We start from the raw sequence: 25,026 nt of genomic DNA, 5'->3' as shown, positions 1-25,026 counted from the left end.
GGCAGCTGGAAGGCAGGCAGCAATTTGGAGAAGGCTGGTCTCAGCACTTAGATGTGCCAAGGACATGAAGGCAGAAAAAGCAGCATGTCCTTAGAAGAAGTTTGGAATGATCTGGGTAAAGCGAAAGGGGTGTCTCCAATGCACAGGACACATAAATGGAAGCAGCAGGCTGGGGTATGTAAGCAGAGGGTTTTTTTCTTTTAAAAGCACAAAGCAATGCTGCCATTCTGCTGCCTTAGTTGGAAAACAGAGAAAGTTTGGGTGCCACCCTCAAAAGAAAATGTGGACTAGTTGGAGAAAGTCCAGAGGAGCTCACTAGATCAGAGGATTAGAAAACATGAGTTATGAAGAAACAGTGAAAGAACCAGTTTGTTTAGTCTAGAGAAGAGAAGACTGAGAGAAGTCATGATAACAGTCTTCAAATATGTGAAAGGATGCTTCAAAGACAAAGGGAATAAACTATTTTCCATGTCTTCTAGGAGATAGTGAGGCACTGGAATAGGTTGCCTGAGAGTCTCCATCTTTCCAAGATCTTTAGAGAGTGGTTTGTCAAATATTTGTCAAAATTATTTTAACAGAGCTGGGGTGGGCAGAAGGACTAGATGACTCCTGAGTCCCCCAGACCTTCTGATTATCCTGCTGAATCTCCTCAGACTGGGAGACACTGGTCCTGGTGGATTATTAAATTTCTTATAATTTTTTATTGCTAATGCACATTGTTTTTCAACACTGTGGCTAAAAAATTAATTCTGAAAGGATCACATACAAGGCAATATTTGCCTCCTTGCATCACCTACATTAGATGGCACTAATTACCCCAGCACATGGCCCAACATCAGTTCACTGCAGTGCCTGCTCTTCCAACAGATCTCATGCCTTGAGGAGGTGAATGAATCAATAAAATCCCCTTGAAATAACAGAGTTTAGTGAAGATTTGAACGTGTCTTTATCTGTTAAATAAACTATGCAAGATCAATCAATTATTTTAGGTTAAGTATTGCTCAGCTTAAGCTCTTTGTGCAGCCTGTGCTGCTTCAATGAGTGTCCATGTCTCTGCTTTACTGTAAATCTACATTAATCATGATGAATGACTATGTACGTTGCAGGGTGGCAGGAAAATCTCCAGTGCAAACAGAAATCAGACAGGTTGGAGTGCCTCTGGAAGCTTCTGCATAGCTGAGCTAAAAGTAGTCTCAGCCTGTTGATGTTAAGTCTTTGGATGTAAAGAAAAAAAAAGTAGAATGTTTTCATCTGGGGCTGTAATGGTGATAGAAAACAGCCAAGCACCAACAAAATCAGCCCATACCTCTTTGTAGCTGCCAGACTTACAAACCTTATCTACACTGGCTTTTATTGCCCCAGATTTTCCACCACAGCTGCCAGCAGAGACAGCCATGGGAAGTTTGAGCCTGTCTGTGAATGAAATCATTGTCACTGCAGGTGCAGTCACACCTGGGAGCAGCCTCTCCGCTGAGGGGGAAAAGTAAGAGTATTCAAGGGGAGGAAAAGATCTCTTAAAATGTGCCTGCTCTGTCCATTTCAGGATCGCTGGAGATACAGCACTCAACAAAAACATCCACGAGTCGGTCAGCGCTCAGATCCGGAAGAACTTTGCAAAAAGCAAATGGAGAGTAAGTGACCTGTCCTGAGGGGTGACACTGACTCACAGCTCTGCCATACGGCCACCCCTGCGGCAGGGCAGTGCTTTTGTAGCCCAAAATTGTGGTCAAAATGGTTGGTCCAGGCTTAGGTTACATGACCCTGCAGGGCCTCTTATACAGGATGGTGTTTGACAAGTACCAAACATAAAGAGCGTGAGAAATGGGGCTGGGGCTGCTCGTAGCTAAAGCACCTGTGGTTTTTGGTGGAGTGGGGTCAGCACCATGCAGGGACATGAAGAAATGCTTGTTGGGGCAAGGATGGATTTGTCAAATACGACTTTCTTGTAGGCTGCTGCATCCCAGCTGAGCACTAGGACAACAAAGGTTTGATAACGCACTTTCTAGTTTTGAATTTGGGGAAAACTTGAAAGATAACAGGCTTATTCCCTTCTGGCACTCTGAGCAGCCAGAAGAGGAACACAAGTAACCCTTCCGCCTCCAACTTCTTCTCTTCTCGATTTCTTTCCTGCTCTTTTCCTGCAGCAAGCGTTCAATGCCACGGCAGTCGTGCGGCACATGAGGCGGCTACACCTCGGCAGCAGCCTGGACAGCGCCAGCGCCAGCGTGTCCAGCACCCTCAGCCTCGCCACGCCGCTCCCCGATGCAGCCACACGGAAAGACTGTGAGTAGCCAGCATCCAGGGAAATCCGAGCAAATCCACGGCATCCCCATTTTCCCCTGACCCCCAGGCTGCAGTCCTCGCTGCCCATAGGTTTGGCTTTGTGCAAGCAGGTGTTTAAAATAAGGATTTGAAACGGGCCGTTTTTGGCTGGCCAGAAAAATTGTGTTGCAATTGGAAAAGTCGATGCACTAAAAAAAAATAAGGTTTTGGCTTGGTGATTTTTGAGAGAAAATCACAGTTTCTTGTGGAGAAAAAGGGCTTTTGCTTGGGAAAAAGACCCAGATCCCCATAGCAACAAAGTTTTGTATTTGGTTGAAATTTGAAAAAGTTTACTCAAACTGGTTATGTTTGAGTTTAGAGTATTATGATATAGCATTTTTCTGTAAAAACTGCCTTATTTTCCATTTCCGTGGAGAAGACTGATCCTGCCAGTCAGACCCAGCTTCTCTCTTCCTAGGCCAAGTTAAGCTCCTGCACAAAGAGGTTCATTTGTTTGAGCAGGGTTCAGACTCTGTGCACCACTGTGTGACTTTGCACTCTGCCATGTTTGTTTTGTGCTATAATTGATATTTGCAAGCTGCCCACTGGACTCAGATGTCTGGGATGTATATTTTTTCTGAATGCCAGGGAAGGGGACATGACAGCAAAGAGATTATTTGGAAGACAGAAATGCATCCTTTGCAATGAAGCCTGTTTATTCTCTCGCTTCTGAGCATTTCTTTCTTTCTCTCCTGTCCATCTGTAGATATTTTATATAATGAAATGGAGGGATGTGGACTTTACAGTTGGGGGGTTACTTTAAAGTGCAATGCTGAAAAGGAATGCTTTGCTGTGGACTGAAGTAGTTATTTCTAGATTGTACCTTGCACTGTCCTGGAGCTGAAAGAACCTATTGGTCAGGATGGATTTTGGATAATGCTGCTCTCTGCTTCTGCCACCCCTGCTTGGCACCCCCTGCTCCTTGCTGAGGACATGCCTCCAGCCACAGTCCCGGTGGCTCTGTGTGGAAGCTGTTTCCTCTTGCTGCCATGGGCACGGTTTCCCCCACAGCTCAGGGGGGTTCTGCCTTCTGGGTACTCTGTGAGATGCTTTTTCAGCCTGTGCTGTGGCTGAGCCAGGGGAGAGCTCCCTTCCCTCTGGATACTGGGCCTGGTGGGGATTCATACCCAGTGTCCAGTTTGTGATGCTCAGTGTCAAAGCCTACAGCTGCTGCCAAAAAAGCATCACCGTGCTCCTGGCACCTGCAAAGGAGTGATGCTGACCATCCTCCAACACTTCCAACCATGCACTGGCCATGCAGCAATGTAGAAAACCCCCAGTGTGGGAGAAACATCCCTTGGTTTTGGTTCCTGTTGCAGTATGGCAAGGCTGGACCTCAGTCAAGTCTAGAGCATCTGTTGAATGCTTTGCTGCTAAACTGGTGGGTGATTAATGCAGTTAAACTGGTGGGTGATTAATCTCCACCAATCCATTTGATTAATCTCAAATGGTGTTAATTAATGGCAATCAGTAGTCTGAAAAGTGTTAAAACATGTGTGAACAGAAAGGGTGAGAAGGCAAAAAAATCTGTTTAATGACTACAGAACCCTGTGCAGAATCCAACCATATTTTGCAGTGGTGAAGTCAACCAGGACATGAAGGATTAAACCAGATGTGTTAAGACAGGATGAGTTTTTACATGCCAGAAATACAAGGCAGAAAAATATTAGAAGATTTCCAAGCATCCCAGGTTAAGTCCAGCTTGGCAGACAATGCAGAAGAGCTTTCCTTCTTCAAAGAAATAATTTAAAGAGTTAGGAGATGCTGGAGCCCCAGAGAACCAATGAGGAGAGCCAGCAGTAAATGCAAGGAGTTAAGAAGGATCTGACATAACAAATACATTCCACCCAATACCTCCTGATAGGAAAAAGGAAATCTCTGAGGTCTCTCTCCTACCTCTTTATTTCTCATCAGTTTTCTCTGGGTACGGACTCCTTGCATGAGAAAGATCCCATGGAGCACGTTACATGATCCAGCTGTGCCACCATTGCACAATAGAATGCTGCCTGATGCTATTAATAGACACTTTTTGAACTCTCCAAATACTTTCAAATGCAGCAATTTCACATCATTGAAGATAATTAAGTACAGCCTTTGCCTGACAGTAGATTATGTCAGGCTGCATCCAAAACCTCTGTAGTAGGGCAGAGCAGAGATCAGGCATTAGGCTGGAGTACGCTAGCTGTCAGGAAACAGGAAGGGATCCCTAAGGGAATCAGTCAGGATTTCTCAAGTGTATTGGCCTGATTCTCAGTCCATGGCTGGTTTATTCAATTTAGTCATGATTGGACTGCTTAGATTATTTATAGATCCTAGAACTCTATATTTTTAATGTACTAGATAAATTGCAGTGTGATGCCAAGCTGTCAAATGTCAATGGGAAATGGAATCTGGCCAAGTATAGGTACAGCATAGTCATCCTTGAGATTGAAATGCCTCCTTGAAGCATGGAAAAGTAGTTAAAAGTCCCAACAAGTATCAAAAAGATCTTGAAGAGTCAAAAGGTCATGTCAAACTTCAGTCTGAGAATATATTAATATAGGCTTCATCCATCCTTTATTCACCAGTCTGGAAAAATAAACTGTATTTCTAACCACTCTGAGCCTGCATCTTGTCAGAGCAAGGTGACCATGCCAGGTCCCCACCTAGCAGCTTTTGTTGCACCAGAATACTGGTACTCAAGAGATACTCAACCTCACCTCAACCTACGTCTCAGCTGGAAGTCCTGGAGACATCCCAGCAAAGCCTGGAGCAAAGTGAGCTGTCACTAGAGTGATGTCCAAGTCACACAAATTTACATTCCCTCTAGATTTACTGGAACTCAGCAGTGAATTTGACCCACTGTACTTTATCAGCAGCTTCCCAGGATGCCCAGGGAACTGTGTTCAGCCCAGGTGCACAGTCTGTTCGTTTAGCTAGGTGGCCGTGGTGAGACATTTAATCATCTTTAACATGCCCAAGAGGAAATTATTCTGAGCAAGTACAATGCTGAAGGGATTTTTGAACCCCACAACTCTTTGTCTTCAGCCCTGGAACTGTGACATTGATGTGGCTGAACCTATACTGAGACTGGGCCTGAGTCCCTGTGAGATGTGTGTGCACTGCTGCTGGTGGCAGTAGGTGAATGACCATGGGCAGAAGATGCCCTGTGGAGGTACCCAGCCAACCCAACACTGCAGGAAGAGCAACAGCCCCTTCTCCAGCCGCAATCCTCTCCGCTCCATAGCGCGCTACGAAACAAACTCCGCTTTGCCCAAGTTCCCACCTCCAAAAATAACATTTCTAACTTTGTTTCTGGCTTTCCTTTTAGGTATGTCTCCATCCACTCTCTGTAGTTTTGTTTCATCTGCTTCTTCAGGCGTTTCTGCGGTAGGAGGGGACCGGAGACCCAGAGCCACCACAGTGACCACAGTGCACACAGGGAGCAAGTGAGCGCCGGGGCGAGGAGCGGGCAGGCGGCGGGGCGGGGCTGGCAGGCGGCCTCGGCCGTCCCGCCCTGCTCGGCCAAGGACTAGAAGAAAGAAGATTTTTTTTTATGGCCATATTTTATACTGCAATTCTGAAATGTTTCATTTATCACAAACTGCAATGACTCCAGGAGGAACGGAATCTAACAGTCTCTGGTGCTGTACATATATATATACATATATATATATATAAATATATATATGTATGTGAGTCTAGCAATGTTCTAACTAATGAACACTCATTCTTTTCCCCAGTGATTTACTCTTTTCTCAGTGTAGGTAACAGTATATGTTGTATTTTTTTCCATTAACTACAAACATCTCAACTGGATTATTTAAATAGAAATACTTTCCTAAGAATATTTTTTTCTTTTAAAAATTACTTCAAGTAATGTCCCTCTTCCAGTTTGCTGGGGGATAGCTATTTCTGTAGGTAGGAATTGGCATTAACTTTGCAGCTTGGGAGGATTTCAATGGCATGCCATTTCTTGCTCCTCAAATAGGACTGCAAATCTGTCTGGCTTTAGCAGAGCTGTTACTGCTCAAATTAAGAAGCTGCTGCTTTCCCCCCATCCTCCTCCTTGAAAGCCATGGGGAGAATTAAATTGCCTCCAGCTGGGAGTCAGCTCATCCTTGGCCTCATTCCTGTCATGCTGGGAATCAGAAGAGAGGCAGGTACACGGAGTCAGGCAGGAGCTGACCAGAGCTGTGCAAGGGAAACGACAGAGCACGGTCTCATCCTGCAGCCCCCATCTCCTTCGAGGCGCTGTGTGTTGTGAGCAGAGGGAAAAAAAAGGAAGATACAGGGGTGGGAATCATCATCCTCTGCCACTGATTTGCTGTGCTGTCCTCAAGCAAGACATTTAATTCACCAGCCTCCCCCCAGTGTGGCCTCTGGCATGGTGTGCATCCAGCCCAAGGGCTTCATGAGAGAGATTCCCAGCAAGCACAGCTCCTTGGGGCTTTGCCTGGCATCGCTGATGCTCAGCACCTCCCAGAATAGCCAAAAGTAGGGAGAGGAGAGGAGGGGTGCTTGAAGCCCTCTGTAAAGCACTGGCAGGTTCTTGGGTGCAAAATGCAGGATCTGGTGTAGTGTAGCTCCACGATGGTCTGGCTGAGGGTTGACAAGGAGTGCTCAGCTGGGAAAGCAGCACCTCGCTGAAAGGCACAGGCACAGTGGTGGCAGTGGCTCTCCCTCTTCCCCAGGAGCTCATATACCAAAGCAAGCCAAATTTACCCATTTTTTAATTACTGAATGCATGCATTCCCCAGGCTCTTTGTGCTGGTGCATCTTTCAGGAACAGCCACCAAAACTGCTGTGCTGCTGTGCATTAAAGCAGCTTGAAACAGAGAGGGGAGCAAATTTGCTCAATTTGCTGAAGGGCTCCCTCCAGGTTACCTCAATGAAATTCTCATCTGATTTTGCTTTGAGAAAGTGAGAGGGGAGGCAGGTGGCAAAGGCAGACGCCCTTCATTGGGCACTCTGAGCCCCTCACATCCCAGACAGGTCCATCCCTGCCAGAGGCACAATTCCCTGCAGTGTGCTCTGTCACCACACTTGCCTCACTTATCCTGCACAAGAAATTGTGAAAGCCAGTCACAGACAGAGCTGAATGTATCAAGCAACAGTGCTTGTGCTGGTAAAAGCCATAAGATACGTATTTTTCATCAAGACTTCTATATCCTGCTCCAGCTTTGGTTGGTTGGCTTCACATGGCAGAGGGATTTCATCCATCATACCAAAAAAAAAAAAAAAAACAAAAAAAAAAAAAAAAAAAAAAAAAACCAAAAAAAAAAAAAAAAAAACAAAACCTTGGGGCAAAGAGAAAAGCTGGAAAGGCAGGTGGCAGTGAGCACTGACTCTGTTTGAAATAGCCTCTCCTTCGGTGGCACTTGGAGCTGTTGCACCAAGTTTCTCTAGCTTCCTCTGTGTTAAGTTTCTCCCTGTTTTCAGAGGTTTGTGGCACATCTGAGTGAGCCCCATGTGCACCCTGTGCACCCCACCGTGCTGCAGCTGGCATGGATGCTCACACAGGAAAGGCTTTAACCTCAATTTCTCATTTTAGGAAAGATAGCAGATACTAAACTGTTGGGGGCTTACAGCAATACTCCTCATAATTTCCACAGTGAAAACTTCTGACCAAGATTTGGGCAGACTGAAGGTCATGGGACCTCCTTGCTGCAAGTCACACTCCTGTCCCCACACCCTGGCCATTGCCACCATACACTTTTTATTATCATTTACATCTGAGCTCTTTATGTCTTGCTGCAAAAGCATCAAAACACAAGTAGAACACAATTTAAATTCAGTCTAAGGCCACTTTATTTTACCAGCCTGAGTAAGGAAGTTTTAGTTTTGGGAGACTCCAACCCTAAGAAATTCAAGGTATTTTGCACCCCCATGATTCATAAGCACAGCTGGCCCTATTCTGCTCCAGTTGCAGGTTGTAAATAGACAGTCTCCCAGTTTGGCATCAGTGGAGTTCCCCACATTTACACATGTGCAACCAAAAGTAGGATTTAGTTAGGGAATAGTTTTGTCTCTGTAGAGCATTTTTAAAGGTTAGGGCTCAAATGTTCCCTCTGTGCCTCCTCTTCTGAAACCTGAGGTCTGGTTTGAACTTGACCTCAGCAGTTGCTGTGGCCACTGATCAAAATACAGCGTCCAAATGAATCTTGCAGAAAAAAGAAAAGCAAATGGATTTCCATCTCCAAAACAAAGAGCAGTGACAGGAGCAAAGGCAGACATGCTGTCCTGCAGATGGGGGGTGCCCATGCACTGGCTGCCCCTCCTTGCTGGGTGCTTTCTGTGTGGTTTTTTTTTTTTTTTTTTTTTTTGATGGGAGGTGTATTCTTTCCTTCCATTGTTGGAATTAGTGTGATTTGGTTTTGTTTCTGCAAGTAATATTCTGCCTTGGTTGTGTAATTTATCATCATTCTCTGTGGCTTGCTATCAACTGCTGGGATCATAAGATAAAAAAACAGAAGCACTTAAGAGCAAAATTGTTTCTTTCTGCTACAGTTTTGGTGGTGGGCAGCTCTTCTTTGGTATCAGTGAAACACAGCTGGAGACCTGACCCAGGTTCACCAAATGCTTAGAGACCTCTCCTGAAGCATCACTTGGTTAAAACTTCTCAGTTTAAATCTGGGTAAATCTGTTAACAGGGGTGACTTGGCAGCACCCAGGCCAGATCTGTGGGGGAGACATTTGCTCCATGGCAGCACAGCCTGTTAGGGCAAACACTCCAGCCTTGCTTACCAGGGATGCTCCAGTGCTTTTGCATGTCCTTCCCCTGCCCCAGCCCACTTCTGCTCAGCCACTCTCACAGGAGAATGCAAAGGTAGAGAAAATAATGTGGGCATAGGGGGAACAGCCGAATAACCCCACAGTAGAAGCTTCAAAACAAATCCCCAGCTGGCCTTGCCATGAAGGACTAGGTAGAAAAATCATTCTGGGCTCTTTTCCAATGAACTGTCCTGCTAAACAATCTGTGATTTGCTGCTTGCATGAGGACTTCAGCCTGGACTCTGTTACCCTTTTCTGCTTTACTGGTACCAATGGGTTTTTCCTTTGTAACTCGTTTTCCTCAGCTCCTTCCCCTTCTTTTTCTTTGCTTGCAGCTTTGATTGTTGATTTTTACCTCCAGAGTCACAGAGGCCATCTCTGATGTCAACAGCAGTGCTCTTGCTGGGAAAACAAAACAAAAAAAAATCCAGAAAAGCTCCAGCTGGCCCCTTAGCCTGCAGAAGAAGTTGTGAGGACAGGCTGCCCGTGAACTCTGCGAGCTGAAAGTCAGTATTGCAGTGGCAAGGGCTTCTGCTGATGATTTTGCATGTGACTTCATTCCCAGTGCATCCTAACTCTCTGCTGGATCACCCCTTCTGCAGCACAAAAATGGATATTGGCCCTGCAACACGCCTGGTGGGGAAGTAGGAGTGTGGGGAAAACCTGGCAGTGTTGCTTTCCTGAGACTGTGTCACTCTGCTGCTGCTGCTGTCTCCTCTGTCCTTGTTGCTGTTGTACAGGTGCCACTAGAATAGTGGGTACAAAAAAAAAAAAAAAAAAAAAAAAAGGTAGGATTTTACCTATGCCTTGTGTGTGTGTTATGGTTGTGGTGCTGAAATAAAACCAAGAAATTTGGTTCATTCCTGACACGAATCAAACCACAAAAAGGGGTGTGATCCCACTGGTAGACATCTCCATGTAGTTCTGCTGTAGGTAATGAATAGGGGTTTCTGCTGTGCATGTGTCCTGCATACCTTCATGGCTATTGACAGTATTTTTTTTTTTTATTACTAGTTATTTTGGGTCCCTGCCTGGTTCTGATGAAATTCAGGTCTTGTCCTAAGGGTTTTTTCTGTCCCAGGGCCAGCATAACCCCTGATCTAAGGCTTTTCTCCCCAAACCCTCTGCAAACCAGAACATGGGCCTCCAGGCTGCCCATGAAATGCAGTTGCAGCTGGCCCCAAGGTTGTCCCCTTCCTATTTTTAGGGAAGCAAACTGCCAGAGAAAGCCAGATAGCTTTCAGCCATTGGCAAGCAGAGAGGATATTGCCCTTTGATGTGAACTTGGCATTAACAAGATCAGCTCTAGGGAAACCTGTGCTATTACTTCCTCCTGTGATAACAGCTCCAGCCCTGAGCAGCACTGAATGAGCACCAGATAAAAACACCAGACTGACTTTGCCAGCAAGATCATGCAGGCTATAGCCTGTTCCTTTTGCTCTTTCCAAAGAATAAGGGGATTCACCTACTGGCAAAATAAGTTTCTAGGCTTAGTCCCAAGGTACAGAAGTAGCTTCCATTCAGCATATGGAAATTCTCATTTGATGCAATTATTCCTGCTCTTGCTGCCATGAATATTTACCTGTCTGAATGGCGGGGGGGGAGGGGGTAAATGCATTCCAGAAATTATTAATGGGAAGGATGTTTTGCCTTTCTTATTGTGCTTATTTGCTCCAGAAACACCAATACTCATTCAAGCAAAAAGCAGAAACACACATGGAGTCTACGGTATCCAAGGAAAACAGCATCAAGACCAAGAGTGGAGGATTAGTTGGCAAATCACTGTCAGCAATAGCTGAGTGAGGGAACAGCAACCTGCTCACAAACACTGCATGAACTCTTATTTCCCCTGGTAAATCAGTCATCCCAGATTTCATGCCCAGCAGCAAGTTTTACCCAATCCCTTTTGTTTTCCCTCACATTCCTGCAGCAGGGTCCTGCCTCCCCAGCCTGTCTGCAGGGTGCTCTGCTCTCTGTGACACACGAGTGTTTTTGTGTGTGCACGTGCGCGTTGTGGACCCAGGGATCACAGATCCCTCCGGTGGGTCATCAGGAGTTGGTCCGGGTTTTTTGGTCTGACTTTGCGTGGCTGGGTCAAAGCTGTGTAAATAGTGTTTGTAGCAGAGGATAGAGGCTCTATAGCCTGGACTCTGGATTTCAAAGTCCCCTTGCCCACCACAAATAGTGCCACTTATCTGTCCAGGTAGCTTTTTTTCCCCCCTCCTCTTCATAAATGCTAAGGTCAGTCGAATGGCTCTCACAGTTTTTCCATACTCCAGAGTGGAATCAGGGCATGTGTGCTCGCAAGCGTTGTGAAAAAACACTGCTGAACTAATGATGGCATCAACTGTCCAATAAATGCATGATACTGCACTGCATGTATTAAACTGCTGTTCACTGGTTCTGTATTTCCCAAGCCTTTTCTTTATCCACATTCAACCCAACCTTCTCTCTGAGGAAATTACTTCCATATATTGCTTTTAAATGACTCAATGTATCTGTAACTCAAAATCCATTGTTAAGTAAATGCAAAAGCTGATGTTTTGTAAACAAGATATTGCAAAGCCTGGTAATGTATTTTGTCTTTCTGTTGAGTGCTCTGCAGCATGTACAGGAAGAGTCACCATCCAGAGCAGCTTAAAATTAGGCAGCAGTCACATACAGAGATACAGAAGCAGGGAGCTGGGGAGGTGAGAATCCCTTTTTTAATACAACAGTTACAAGTTTGATCCGAATCAAAAATTCCTTCCCTGGGTCACTGACTCAGAGCTGCCAAGAAACATGTTGGTGTGTCTCTTTTTTTTTTTTTTTTTTCTTTTGGTTTCCTAGTGAAAATTCAGATTGGTTCACTCAATTCTTAGTATTTTTCTCTTCCTGTAAGATAGTTCTTTCTCACCTGTTGCAGAATGAACTGCATTTTGGGGACCAAGATGCTGTGATTCTTTGCCTGCACAAAATAGGGCAGAGAGCTGAGCTAAACTATCCCATCCTTTCCAAAGCATCACCACCTAAATACTACCATTTAATCCCTGAACCTCCAGGTGATACCATTTATCCATGGAAGAGTTTGGTGTAGTACTTTTCCTTCTTCCACATGGAAACCATGCCCTTGCCTTCTCTTCCCTTAGTCATTGACCCATTTTCATCTGTGCTGGTCTTTCCAAGGCAGGGTACAGGATTGCTCCAGCCCAAACCTCTTGTGGGCATCACCAGGCCTTTGGTCCCAGTTCCTCAGTGGCTGCTGTGTGGAAAACCCTTGAATTCCCAACATTCAAAGCAGAATCATCTGAAGGAGCTGGGAATTGCTCTGTGTTCCTGGCAAGGGCATGCCAAGCAGCAGGCCTGGGGAGCAAGCATCATGCTGGTGGCATAGTCCTTGGAAATTATTCTCCATGGTGAGAGACACCAAGAAGTCCTTGAGCCCCACTTCAAGGCTGGTGCTCAGCCAGGGCTGTGCCATTGCCAAATCACTGTATGGCAGCACAACAAACCATCAGTTACAGCTGTCAACCAGCCTGAGTTCAGATTGCTGAGGCAGCACCTGGTGTGAGGCTCCACGAGGAGGTGGATGTGTGCTGTGGTTCCTGATGGGTGGGAGCTCCTAGGGGGTTGCTCGGAGCAGCTCTGAGCTTTTCCATCTCTCATCTTGCATCCCCTGAGCCCAGCATGGCATCACACATGCTGAGTCTTATTAGATCAAGCATGACCCCCAAAGTGAAGAGTGTGCAAGGTTGCAGCTCAGTTGGTGCGACTCATGTTTTGGTCAACACAACATCAGTGACGTGGTGTACATTGACCTGTAGTTGAGAAACAATATTTTGGCCCATTTGGGCCTTTTTTAAGATAGATATTTTATTTGAGCCAGAAAACAGTGGGGAAAAAAGAGCCTAGTCTGCCCAGAATAGTGACTCCCCAAATATCCCCAACTGCAAAACATCCCTCAGTTGACTTCTAATGAAAATGCAAGCATGTTTTCTACAAAGGCTTTAATCTTAATCAAGGAATGTCAGTGTGCCTAATATTGCAGGTCTTGTGATTGATAACAAGTTCATAACAGCATCCATGTCCAAAAAAGAAGGGAGAATGTGTATTTACTCCATGCATGTATTAAGGCATTGCAAAAGTTTTATCTGCGTAATGAGTTTGCAGTTCTGCAAATTGTTAATGGGGCTACATCGCAAGTGGTTCTCTGCCTTGACAATCATGTATACATATCGAGATTTCTATCATAATGACAATTTAAAGGGATGACTAATTGTTTTCCTCCAATAAATCCAATTAAATCAGCCTGATGTGAAGTCTGATGATTTTGAGTTCATGAATCTCCACCCACGTGCAAGAAAGGGAGTGAATAATTTCTGTGGCTGCTCCACTGCCCTGTTGTGTTTTATGCAATGATGTTCCTTTACGTCCCAAAAGAGAATAAGGAGATTTTCTTTCTCCCCAGTTCACTCCATAGGGAAATGAATAGAAAGGATGATTTGTCCTTTGTATTTTTCCTAAAGCTGTCGATGGAAATAGCGTTGAATGTCAACATAGGGAGACATGGCTGTCTCCTGGGTTCTAAGAGTATCTGTGTACGGCTGGGGAAAGGACATGTACTTGTTTGAGGCTGCTGCACATTTGAGTTGGTGCTGGCGACTTACACAGCCTGTGGTGGGAATCATCAAAGGAGACAGGATTTTCGTCAGTGAGAATTTCTGAGCCCCTTTGCAGTCAGCTGTGCTCTCCAAAGACTGTTGAGTGTGCTCCATCATTGGCTTAATTTTCTTCCAGACAATGTTCCTGGGGTGTGTTATGACTTGCTTTTCATTTTTTCCTCCTATTTTTCTCCACTGTTGTTTCTTATCGTCTGGTTTTCACTCACTGCCACACAAGAATTCCTCCCCCCTTAAAATAGGTGGCAAAACGAACATGCCCAGCAGGGAGGTGGGCCTGTGCTTGAGGCCAAAGCTAGGTAATTTTAGACACCTGGTTCAGTAACAGAGTTGAAACAAACAGCAGTGATGATGGCCAGCTCACAGCAATATAAAGAGAAAGGCATATTACTTATAAAGCTTTTATTTTGTGAATGAACAACCCCCAGAACCAACATGGTAAGTATTTGAAAGCTGTGGTGAGCAGATGTGTTCTCAGAATTACGTTTTGATGGTGGGTTGTACCAGGACAGGTAAGATAACCTTCGATTTGTGCTCCAGAAAAAGCACATCCATGGCAAGATACACCTTTGGAAAAGTACATACATGTACAAAAATGCTGCCTGGAGGTGTTGGAGGTGGTGTGTGACGGTGAGGCACAAGCACATGATTTGCAGAGTCAGGAGGAGCAGCAGATCCTATAGAAAGACCGTGCAGTCTTCCCACGTGACATAAGCCTGAACTCTGACAATCCTTTCACACTAAGGACCTCATTCCCACCTGTGTATAAGTTAGCTGGATTTAGCTCAAATTTGGCACTTACAGTAGATAAAGGTCTATCCCACATTTCACCATGAAATTAAAATGTCAGCCAGGAAAACTTCCTCATGTTTTGGTTTCCTCCATAGATTCAGTGGTCACTCAGAGTCCACCAGGCTCTTCCAAGCTCCCAGAGAGACTGGGCAGAAGGTCACCCCAGGACCATTGAAATCCTTATGCAGAACATCCTGATGATCTCATGTCAATATTCACTTCATCTTTGTACATCTTCTTTCCTGCTATGTGCTCAGCCACAAATTCTTGGCTGTTTGCAACAAGGGAGATAAAACATCAGTACAGAGAAGCCAGAGGGACAAGACCAAGATGCAACTGTAGAAAATATTTTGCTTGCAACCTTGCCAAAATCAACAGCCATGTTTGCACTGGAGGGAAGGGGACTGTCCATCCTTTGAAGGCTTTCAGAGTGTTGGTATGCACTGAGGTCTTATGCCACACATCAGCCTTTCTTTGTGCTGCACCAACACCATTTCTCACTCCTGCTCTCCAGAACTATCCTTTCCCAGAAGCAAGGCTCCAGCGAGCTGTGGCAGCTCTTCTTTCACAGCCAAGAGGAGTTTTGAACGAGGGATACCTGTTAAAGCAGAGAAAGCACAGGTGCACAGCTTGGAGGAGCATCCAACCTGAGTAGGGATAGACCCCTGTGGTTCAGGAGTAGGTGATGCTGAGGAAGATACATTCTGCACAGAGCTTTCAAATCAATGCTTGTGCACTGTAAACAGTCCTACTCTCTGTGATCATGCCTACACTGAACCTCCTCCTTCAGGCCAAACCTTCCCAGCTCTGTGAATCCACAAAACCATATTGGTCTTGTGAGATCCCTTTGGGCAGCTTTCCATGGGGAGACAACATGGACCTGCATTGCGCAAAAGCAATCCCAGGACACGCTAGGTCCTGGGACGTAGGGATAAAAGGATGAGCTCTTCCCACCATTTTATGCTTTCTCCCTGGACATCCCTCAGGGAGAAAATCCTCCTACATCACCATGGGTGTGTGCCCTGCCCAGCACATCTGAGTCCCTGTTTGGTGGGCCCTCTCAACTATGCTGAATTGTTCTGGTGTTAACCATTTTTTATATCTATGGGGGTGGGGAAGAAGGACCATCTGGACTATCACTGTGAGTATTAAATTGAGTATTTCCAGATTGTTTGGCATTTGGGCTTTCTGGATTACATTGGGATAAATTCCTGACTTCCAAACTTTGTGTGCTTATCCTGATTTCAAGAGTTTATTTTCTTTTTTAATCTTTGGGGTTTTTCTTTTTATAATTTCAATATTCTGATAAAGTTACAGTCAATTAATGATTCATTTACCTTCTTCATGAAAGTGTTTTGTTTAGGGACATTAATAATAATAGAACTAAGAGGCAATTTGCTGTTCCCATCAAACTCACGAACTTTGTGCTTTCTTTGGCGCCATATAGACTCTTGTATGTTTTTCATTTTCTTTCTTTAGGGCAGAAGAAAGAGCTGTGTTCACATCTGTGCCTCAGCTTGCAGTCTAACAGTGACCAGAAATGCATAATAAATCTAAACTAATGCTTCTTTTTGTTGCAGGCCAGCTAACCAACCATATTAAGAATCACATATCACATCTTCAAGTTTGCATTTGCTCGAAGTAGCATCTGAAATGCAGCTTTCCCTCCTAGTCTTTGACCCAACACAGCTCAGTGTAGCACCTAAGTGGATCAGAACCCTGTTCCACTACAAAGAAAAACCAAAATTATAGTCTTGGTGAGCCCATACTGACCTTCAGTGGGAGTTGACAGATGAACTCCTGTTCTCAACAAATAGAACACAGGTACATGATGGACACACCCTTGGAGTTATAATATATGGTAATACAATAGAATGCTATATTATGTTATCTGTATTATATTTTACAATATTCTATTATTACAGTGTCTCTATCAGACTAAAGCAGAGGGAAACATGGCATTAATTGAAGGTTTGGTACTATTCTGCTGTGCCTTGTCAGTACTCAAATAATAAGATTTTGCCATGTATTTCAATTACTTTTTGGTGACAATATCTAAAGAGGGAATTCATCTTTGGTCAAGCTAGGGCTGAATTCTGAAGATAATGTGCAGCTTTGTTGCCATCAAACATCAAGTTCACTGCTGAGTCCACTGCTGAGTCCTCCACATTGGAGGCTGAATTGAGGAACTTCTTCCCTCTCTAAGTATTTGCAGTATGCAGAGGGCACCACATACTTGAGTTTACTGATGGTTCCCATTAAATCTATGGAAAGAACTGAGCGTCCAGCAATTCCTCTGGAAGAAAGACAGAGACTTTCAGGAAAGAGCCAACAGCTGTGGTTAAGATGGGTTTGTTAGCAGGACACCTTGGGGGCTGCACTTACCTGTGCAAAGAAGGTGGTGACAGACTGATGAGATAATTTAGCACCAAATGTGGCTGAACAGGTGCACGGGGTCCTGACACCTGTTCCTGGAAGTCACCATGCCCAGGGATACCTACAGCTATGGATGGCCTGGCAGGGCTGTTGTGCTGTGCACCTAGGCCATGGTCTCCAGCAGCTGATGGACCGGTGCCAGGTTGTGCCCATTGCCACTAAGCTGGTTGTAGTAAGATGAGCTGAGCACCTCAAGTGCAAAGTATTTAATTCTTTAAATTCTCCTATGGCGATGTAATACAGTCATTTTGTTCAGCTTCAGCCTCATAACTTGTTTTGATTATCTGTGGCCTTATGGTGGTGATTTAAACCTACTGATTTATTGATTCAGTCTTAATTGGGTCCTGAACTGGGTCATTGCATCATTCTATCTTTAATTGTTTTAATGAAAGTCTAGCAAATTAGGCTGGTAATATGATTGCTTAGAGGAATTCTTGCCTGTTCATGCTTCTTAATGAAATCCATAAAAGTGAAAAAAGGAATGAGCTTATCCTACTAAATTGCCACTTGTATTATGGAGTCTGAGCAAAGCTCAGAAAATCAATCTGCAGTGTTCTTGGCTCTTCCTCCAAATACATGTTTTCAGAAAGAGAAAACTAATCACCTCAGATAACATCCCTACAGAAGAAGAATGAGAAAGAAAACAGTAAAATGTGAAGCTAAAACCTGGTTCCAGTTCCCATTTCACAGATTTCCTTTAACTTTGCAAGCAAGTCGTTTAGGAGAAGACCTAAAAACCTAGTTCTATCCCAAAAGAGAACTTCAGCCCAGTGGCTAGAGCACATGCTGAGATCCCTCCTGCTGTGAAAGCCCAAATCTCTGTGGGTTTTGAGGTCTTTCATCATGTCCCCAAAGGTTTGACTCATGCCCCATTCTCTTTGCTGTCAGTTTGGTGCCCAGATGAACACATTAGGCAGAGGACTCAGCACTACCCGTGAGAAGGACAATTTTCTCCCTGTTTTGTTTTGTGACATTCATGAGAAGCATGGGCATGGCTGCCCTCCATCACCACTGGCAGCTTCCTGTTGCCTGCACAGCTCCTTTCCACCTCTTCCCCTCTGGATTTCCAGCAAGGCTGCTGCATCTGCAATGCATTTTCTACCCACTGGGCTAATGAGCTCTGTGTTGCCAAAGCTGCCTGTAACTTCTTAATGTCCCCCTGTTTTATGGCTGGAAATATGCTGCTTCCTCCCACTCCTTGCCCATCAGTGAACACTGTACTTCGCATCTCACTTGACCCTGGCTCCTGCTGCAGAGAAAATATCATTACTTACCAGCAGTGCAAAGCCCCCCACCAGCCCTGCTCATATATCCTGAAGCCTGTTCCATAAAGAATACAAAGAATCTGCTTCAAAACTGAATTTGCAAAACCAAAGAAAATCTGCAGTCAATTAAAAGCAATGAGAATTAAGAATGCAGCAGATGAGGAATACGAAGTTCAGATCAGCTTGATCCCCAGCGTGACAATGCATTTTATTTTATCCCTCTAGGAGAACAGGGAATTTTGTCTCTGCATGGGCTGTAACAATGTGGCTGGAAAGCTTCCATTATCTTTTAATTAAACAGTGTGATTACATTTTGATTTCTCCAGCCCATTTAGCCCCTGAGTCAGTGCACAGAATGCAGTGCATGTCACTGGTGCTCCGAGTGCAGCACTAACCACTCTCCATTGATCAGGGCTGGATCTGGGACCCCAATACCTGTCCCCAGGCTGCCCACAGCTCTGACTGCACTTCCAGTTCCCCTGCTCTGAGCAATGACACCTTCCACTAGACCAGCTTGCTCGAAGTCCCACTCAACCTGGCCTTTAACACTTCCAGGGATGGGGCATCCGCAGCTTCTCTGGGCAGCCTGTGCCTGTGTGTCACTAACCTACAAGAAAGCATTTCTTCCTTATTTTTTGACCATGCACTCTGTTTTGGAGCAATTTCAGATTGATGATGGTTTTTGTCTCTGTAGGATGAGGTATCAAATATGTGGCTACAGAATGGACTTTGCAGGTGACATCAGGATGTAACTACAGATGGTGATTTCTGGCAGAGGCTGTTAGCAAGTGGCAGCACTGGGACCATCACATTGCACTGTACTATCCACAGCCATGGTACAATGCTGGGGATCCACCAGTGAACAGTGGTTAAAAGGAGATTTGGCTGGCTGTCTGCAGCTGAAGAATTTTCAGTCATTGCTTGTAACCTGCCTGAATTGCTGTGGATTCTCCACAGAAGTAATAGAATAGATATCAGCAAAAATATTTAGAGAAAAAGAAAATGTTTTTCAGTTGCAAACAGTTTGGAAAGTACTTTTTTCATGCACTGAGGCAGAGACCAGCATCAGCACAGAAACTTTCAACCTGAACAGTGTCAATGCAGCTACCGAAAATGTTGCAAAGTCACAAATGCCCTGCTTTCCTGGTGAGCAGTGCTGCTTCCAGACACAATTAAAAGGTACATTTCCTAACACAGGAGTTAGCTCTTCATCTTGTTCTTATGGGGAGCAAAATGTTTTGTATGTGTAAAAAAGAATAGATTGTAATCCTGAAATGAGCTTGAATCACCTATGTATGGACAAGAAAAGAGATATCAGGTTATGAGATATTTTCTTTTTGCTAAAGAAATAGTTTTTATTGCTGCCAGCTTCCAAATAACACACTGTACTTATAGGTGCATATTGCATTTTCTAACATCTCTGAAACAAGTAATATGAAGACAGCATAACCCATGATCTGCTTTTGTACAGTAAGAACTGCTTTTCCTGGCATCAGGAAATGGGGAAAATAATTCATTGACAACAGTCTTTGACATTTTCTCTTCCTTATCACTTTAGGCCAAGTCTCCAGCAAGCAGAGTATTTCAGAAATAACCATAAGAGAAATATTAAGGAGAGGAAAAAAAACAGTTGCCCTGTTCCCATGGAAATGCATGGAAAGAGTTCAAGTGAGCACCCTTGTGATGTGGCCATGTGTTGGTCCTTGGATGGTGAGCAGAGATCAGGCAGCTCATCCTCTCAGTGGTCAGCCTGGGGTTGATAAATATCAGCCTGGCAGATAAATAAATGCCTTTGACCTTGGAGGCTGTCTGCTTTTCTCTGGGCAGGGCAAGTGGAACAGAAATGTCATCTGGGACAACCTGCTGGTCTGCACTTTCCTCCTCCCTTCTTGGTTGGTCCAGCCCTTCCCTGGTGGATCCTGGCACAGCTCAACACAAGGATCCCTCTGACCTCTTCCCAAGCCACTAGTGACCCCATGGAAGCATCTGCTCATCAGTCTCACTCTCACCTCCTGGGTGAGAAAGGGATGAAGAAATTTGGCTGTGGAGGTTGAAAGAAGTGGTTTTGCCCCTCTGGTCCTGAGACTTCGCCTGGAGTGCTGGTTTACCTGCCCAAGAGCTCCTCCTCCTCCGTGCATGGCCACGTAGTTTCTGCCAGGAAGGATTTCCCAGTTTGCCTCCCTCTGGGCAGTCTGGGTGTGTAAGAAGTGCCAGGTCATGGTAGTCCTGGGGAAGGACTCACGTTCTGTATGGGCATTGTGTAAAACCTTTCAATAGTTAAAGGCTGTCAAAAAAGCTCTTGATACTGGAAAACAGAAGAGACCTCTCTGGGCTTTGCTCCAGCCAAGAGGATGTTTGTCCCCTCCCTTTTGTCCCCTCCTTATCTAAATGAGCAATCCAAGTTTTGGCACATAACGCAGATTGCTCTGATTCACACTCTGCAAGGCTCTACATCTCTGATGTGCTGGCACCTCCCCTCCCTGCCCCACTCAAGAAGGTGACAGTTCTAGAAACTGGAGCAGGTGCCAAAATCAAGAGCCCCTGAATTCTCTAATGCAGACCTGCCCCAGAACTGCTGTGTGGTTGGAGTGATTTACATGCTCTTGCTGCCTTTGCTTGACTTTGAGTGGAGAGCAATCATGCAAAGTCTTGCTTAGAGCATTTTAAGGACCCAGTGTAGTCAGTGGAAGGATGAAGTATTGTGTTGCATTTGTTCCCAGACTGTGATATGTAGGCTGCACGTTGGCAGCTGGTGACCCTCCAAATCCATGTGGTTTTTGGTTTCCTTTTGACTGCCTTTCTTGCAGAAAAATCTCAAGAGTCTGTAAGAGCAAGTAGAAATGAAGAAAAGGAGCCAGGCCACTTTGGGTGTTGACAGCAATGGCTTGAGCCCACCTCTACTCTTCACCATGTTGCCAGGTTGCCACCCAAAAGCAATGTCTCCAGGTCAGCTCGCCTGGGCCACTCCCACCACAGAAGGAATCACTTATCCCTTGCTCTGCAGCCTGGTCCTTTACCTGGAGCTAAAGCTGGAGCTGTGCAGCTCCTGGCATCTGCTGATACAAAACACCAGTGACAGAGGCTGTCTCTCTCTCTGGTGGGGATCCTTGGGCTCCCTCACACAGACTCTTGATGGACAGTGTATGGCAAATGGCTCTCCCTTTTCCAGGACCTTTTCCACATCTCCAATCCAGGTACTGGCGGCCACTTCTGTAAGAGCAATTCTGACCTTGTGAGTTTTCCCAGCTCCAGTGTAACTACTCCTCATGTCCTTTCTGAGCTTATTGGAGCATCCTCATCCTTATGGCACCACCCCAAGCACATACACAAACCCCTGGGCACTGGAGAGGCATCCAAGAGATTAAGATGCAATAAAAATCTGCTTTTATCAGTCCTGTCGAGGCTGTTGGTGCTGCCACCTATGGCAGCTGGACTGTCCAGGGAAGGACAGGCTCAGGAAGGTTCACTTCGTGCATTTCCTATGGTTTTAGCTGTGCAGTACTACAAAGCCTTTGCTGAGCATGTGTGCATTGCAAACCCAAAACATTTCAAAGGCTTCCTGCTGCTTTTTCTTGGGACAAGGGGTACATAGAAGGGATTTCTGCCAAATTTTGTCATGACTCCAAAGTGGGAGATTGCCAAAGAAAATGCCACTTCACTGATTATATTTTAACACTGCAAAACAATTATTTACCACCTAGAACTTGTTCTGAGAAATAGCTCTGTGTTTGTGGAAAATTTCAGTAACAAGAAAAACTGCTATCCATAGGCAGATAACCAGAGGGGGAGATGCCATTGCATGCAATCAGCATTAACCAAAGCAGATTCCAAACCAACCTGGAACACTCTCACCAGGAGAAACCATCAGGCACCTCAGGAGTGGTGTGATGCCAACAAACCCAGCTAATGGAAAACCAACAAAGTCATAGAATCATTGAATTGCTTAGGTTGGAAAAGACCCTTAAGAATATTTAGTTCAACAGTTAAACCAGCACTGCCTTGTTCGCCACTAAACCGTGTCCCCAAGTACCACATCTGCACATCTTATCAACACCCTCTAAGTGACAGTGACTCTACCACTTCCCTGGGCAGCCTTTTCCAGGGCATGACAACCATTGTGATGAAGAAATTTTTCCTTATACCCAAGCCAAACCTCCCCTGGCACAACTTGAGGCTATTTTCTCCTGTAGTCCCATTTGTTACCTTCAAGAAGAGCCTTGTGCAGCCTCCTTTCTAGACATTGTAAAGAACCATGAGTTGTCCCCCGAGCCTCCTTTTCTCCAGGCTGAACCCCCGCAGCTCCCTCAGCTTCTCCTCATTAAACTTGTGCTCCAGAGCCTTCCCCAGCTCCATTCCTTTCTCTGGACACACTCCAGCACCTCAAGGTCTTTCTGCAATTGAGAGGCCCAAAACTGAATCCAGGGTTCAAAGCATGGCCTCACCCGTGGCCAGTACAGGGGCAAAATCTGCCCTCATCCTGCTGGCCACACGATTGCTGGTACAAGTCAGGTGCCATTGTCCTTTTTGCCCACCTGGGCCCTCTCTGGCTCATGTTCAGTCACTGTTGACCAGCGCCCCCAGGTCCTTTTCCACTGGAAACTTTCCAGCTGCTCTTCCCCCAGCTGTGTGGAGTTGCTGTGATTGAAGTGCAGGATTTCACTTTATTTAATCTCATGCAATTGGCCTCAGCCCATCAAACCAGCCTGTCCAGCTCCCACTGCAGGGACACCCTCAAGCCAATCAACGCTCCCAACTCTCACCCAACGTGGCATCATCTGCGCCAAATCCTGATCCCCCAAAAGATGACTCCTCACAAAGACAGCATTGCTCCCGCCCCACTAAATCCCTGTTGTGCCTGCCTTCCCAGACATCCCTGATGGGATGGCTTGGCCTGGTTTCCTGCAGAGCCAGGAGCCCTCCCAGCAGTGCCACATGTGCTGGGACGTGCTGTCCTGCTCGCTGTGTTTGTTTTAGGGGATTAGGAACATGCCTGAACCCAAGCACATGCTGGAAACGATGTTTCACAGGCAAGGCAGGCTGGTTTGGAGGGAAATAGGTGCATGTCTGTGATTAAATGAAAATAATTGGGGTTAAATAGGGAGGAAAATGAAATTTCCTTGAAATTACTTGGATTTGTTTTAAGAAAGAATGACACATGTTTTCAGTTTTATCTGCTTTCTACAGTTTTGCCTCTATGTTTTTTCTCCTACTTTCAGAAATTAATTTGGGATCCTTTGCCTCATTAATGGGATATTACCTATCTTGGCGAGAGGTTTTGTGTATTAGAAATGGGCTTTACTGATAAAACTCTGAAACACTGATGTGCTCTTTGGTTCCAAAAGCCCCTTCTGCCAAAACCCAAACAGAATAACATGGCTATTTCCCTAAATTATTATTCAAACATAAGGAAGTAATTTTTTTCCCAATGGTTTTGATGTTAAGGAGCACAGAAAGCTACTAACAGTGTCTGCTCCCCATAAATCCTACATCACTTTGTGGTTTTTCCCCACTTATTCAGGTAGGGTTTTTAAATCAGGATGATATTGGGATTTATGAGAATAGTTTATTTGATACACTTTGTTTTATAAATATCCACCTTCAAAAAACCCCAGAAAATTCAGTTGTAAAGTCTAAAAACTCAAGGTGTTTTTGGGTGCAGATCACCATCTGAATTATCCACTTACATTCTGTTGAGACACACAAGTCCTGCAAAAGTTGTGACAGAAATAGTACAAGAGGATATGTTGATGGTTAAAAGGGGACAATCTCTAAGAGAACGATTTCCCCTCTGCTGTTTCTTTCTACCTCTTCTCTTCTCTTCTCTTCTCTTCTCTTCTCTTCTCTTCTCTTCTCTTCTCTTCTCTTCTCTTCTCTTCTCTTCTCTTCTCTTCTCTTCTCTTCTCTTCTCTTCTCTTCTCTTCTCTTCTCTTCTCTTCTCTTCTCTTCTCTTCTCTTCTCTTCTCTTCTCTTCTCTTCTCTTCTCTTCTCTTCTCTCTGTCCTTCCTACAGTTACTTTGTCCTGTTACTATTAATTTTGCTCTTTCACTTCTTGTCATCCTCTGTATCCCTCAGTAAAAATTTATTTGTCCACAAAAATATCCCCACAGTGAACACAGATGCCAAAAATCCCATCCTTGTCTCCAGTTGTGTCCAGCTGCTCTGGAAACCCCTAGCACTGGTCCTGCAGATGTTCTGGCAGCCTTCAAGCTCCTGATATGTTTTGGAAAAAGCAGATGTTACTAATTTGTAAAGCCTCTTTGAACTTCTCAAGGGGGGCTGACACATTTGGTGTTGTTTCTAACCAAATAGGGATTTTTTTTTTTTTGTCTTTCTGTTTTTTACCAGGATGTTTTTTGGGTTTCTACATCATCTCTTGCCAACCCATCCAGCTATGCCAACCTCCTCTTCATTTCTGCATCTCAGTCCCTCCCTCATAGCTTTTCAAGAGGAACATACTCAATCATGCCTTCCCATTACTCTTGGAAATGGCATGGAATTTTGCCCTTTTTGCAGGTCTCCAGATGAGCTGATCCCTGAAATTGCTATGGAGTGGGTCTAAAAATTATAGCATGTGTCAGGCAGACCCTGTGTGACGTGTACCAGCCTGGGTAGACATAACCCAAATTCCTCATTCCTCTTGTGTTTCCTGCATGTGCAGCCTTCCTGGTCACTCTCTGGATACTGTCACCAGCAGGGACAGGCAATCAATGCTGACACTTTAATGGCATTTTTATTTAGGTTTGACATCCCCTGTTACTTGTTGAGAGGGTTAACTTGTGACCTGATCTGACTGCTAGTCC

General features: G+C 45.0%; 2 protein-coding genes across 5 annotated transcripts in view; one reads left to right on the top strand and one right to left on the bottom strand.

Moving 5' to 3' along the window:
* Positions 1 to 13,361, top strand: part of CAMK1D (calcium/calmodulin dependent protein kinase ID) — a 207,892-nt gene extending 194,531 nt beyond the window's left edge. The window contains exons 9-11 of one of the 3 annotated variants that reach the window (XM_053942987.1): positions 1,544 to 1,631; positions 2,145 to 2,283; positions 9,437 to 13,361. In XM_053942987.1, coding sequence (XP_053798962.1) covers positions 1,544 to 1,631; positions 2,145 to 2,283; positions 9,437 to 9,438 — 229 coding nt within the window. In that variant the 3' untranslated portion in view covers positions 9,439 to 13,361. Of the gene's footprint in view, positions 1 to 1,543; positions 1,632 to 2,144; positions 2,284 to 5,632 lie in introns of all 3 variants that reach the window. The other 2 variants (XM_053942986.1, XM_053942985.1) reach the window with 2 other exon arrangements.
* Positions 13,362 to 15,036: 1,675 nt separating this feature from the next.
* The window catches only part of CCDC3 (coiled-coil domain containing 3), a 44,309-nt gene continuing 34,319 nt past the window's right edge, over positions 15,037 to 25,026 (bottom strand). The window contains exon 4 of one of the 2 annotated variants that reach the window (XM_053943949.1): positions 15,037 to 15,123. The gene's annotated coding sequence lies outside the window, so the exon portion shown is untranslated. Of the gene's footprint in view, positions 15,124 to 24,219; positions 24,437 to 25,026 lie in introns of those variants that run through there. The other variant, XM_053943948.1, reaches the window with a different exon arrangement.

This window comes from Vidua chalybeata, chromosome 5, assembly GCF_026979565.1.
Source record: "Vidua chalybeata isolate OUT-0048 chromosome 5, bVidCha1 merged haplotype, whole genome shotgun sequence".
Lineage (NCBI taxonomy): Eukaryota > Metazoa > Chordata > Aves > Passeriformes > Viduidae > Vidua > Vidua chalybeata.
Note: the sequence above shows the minus strand (reverse complement) of the source record. Positions and strands in the feature narration are given on the sequence as shown.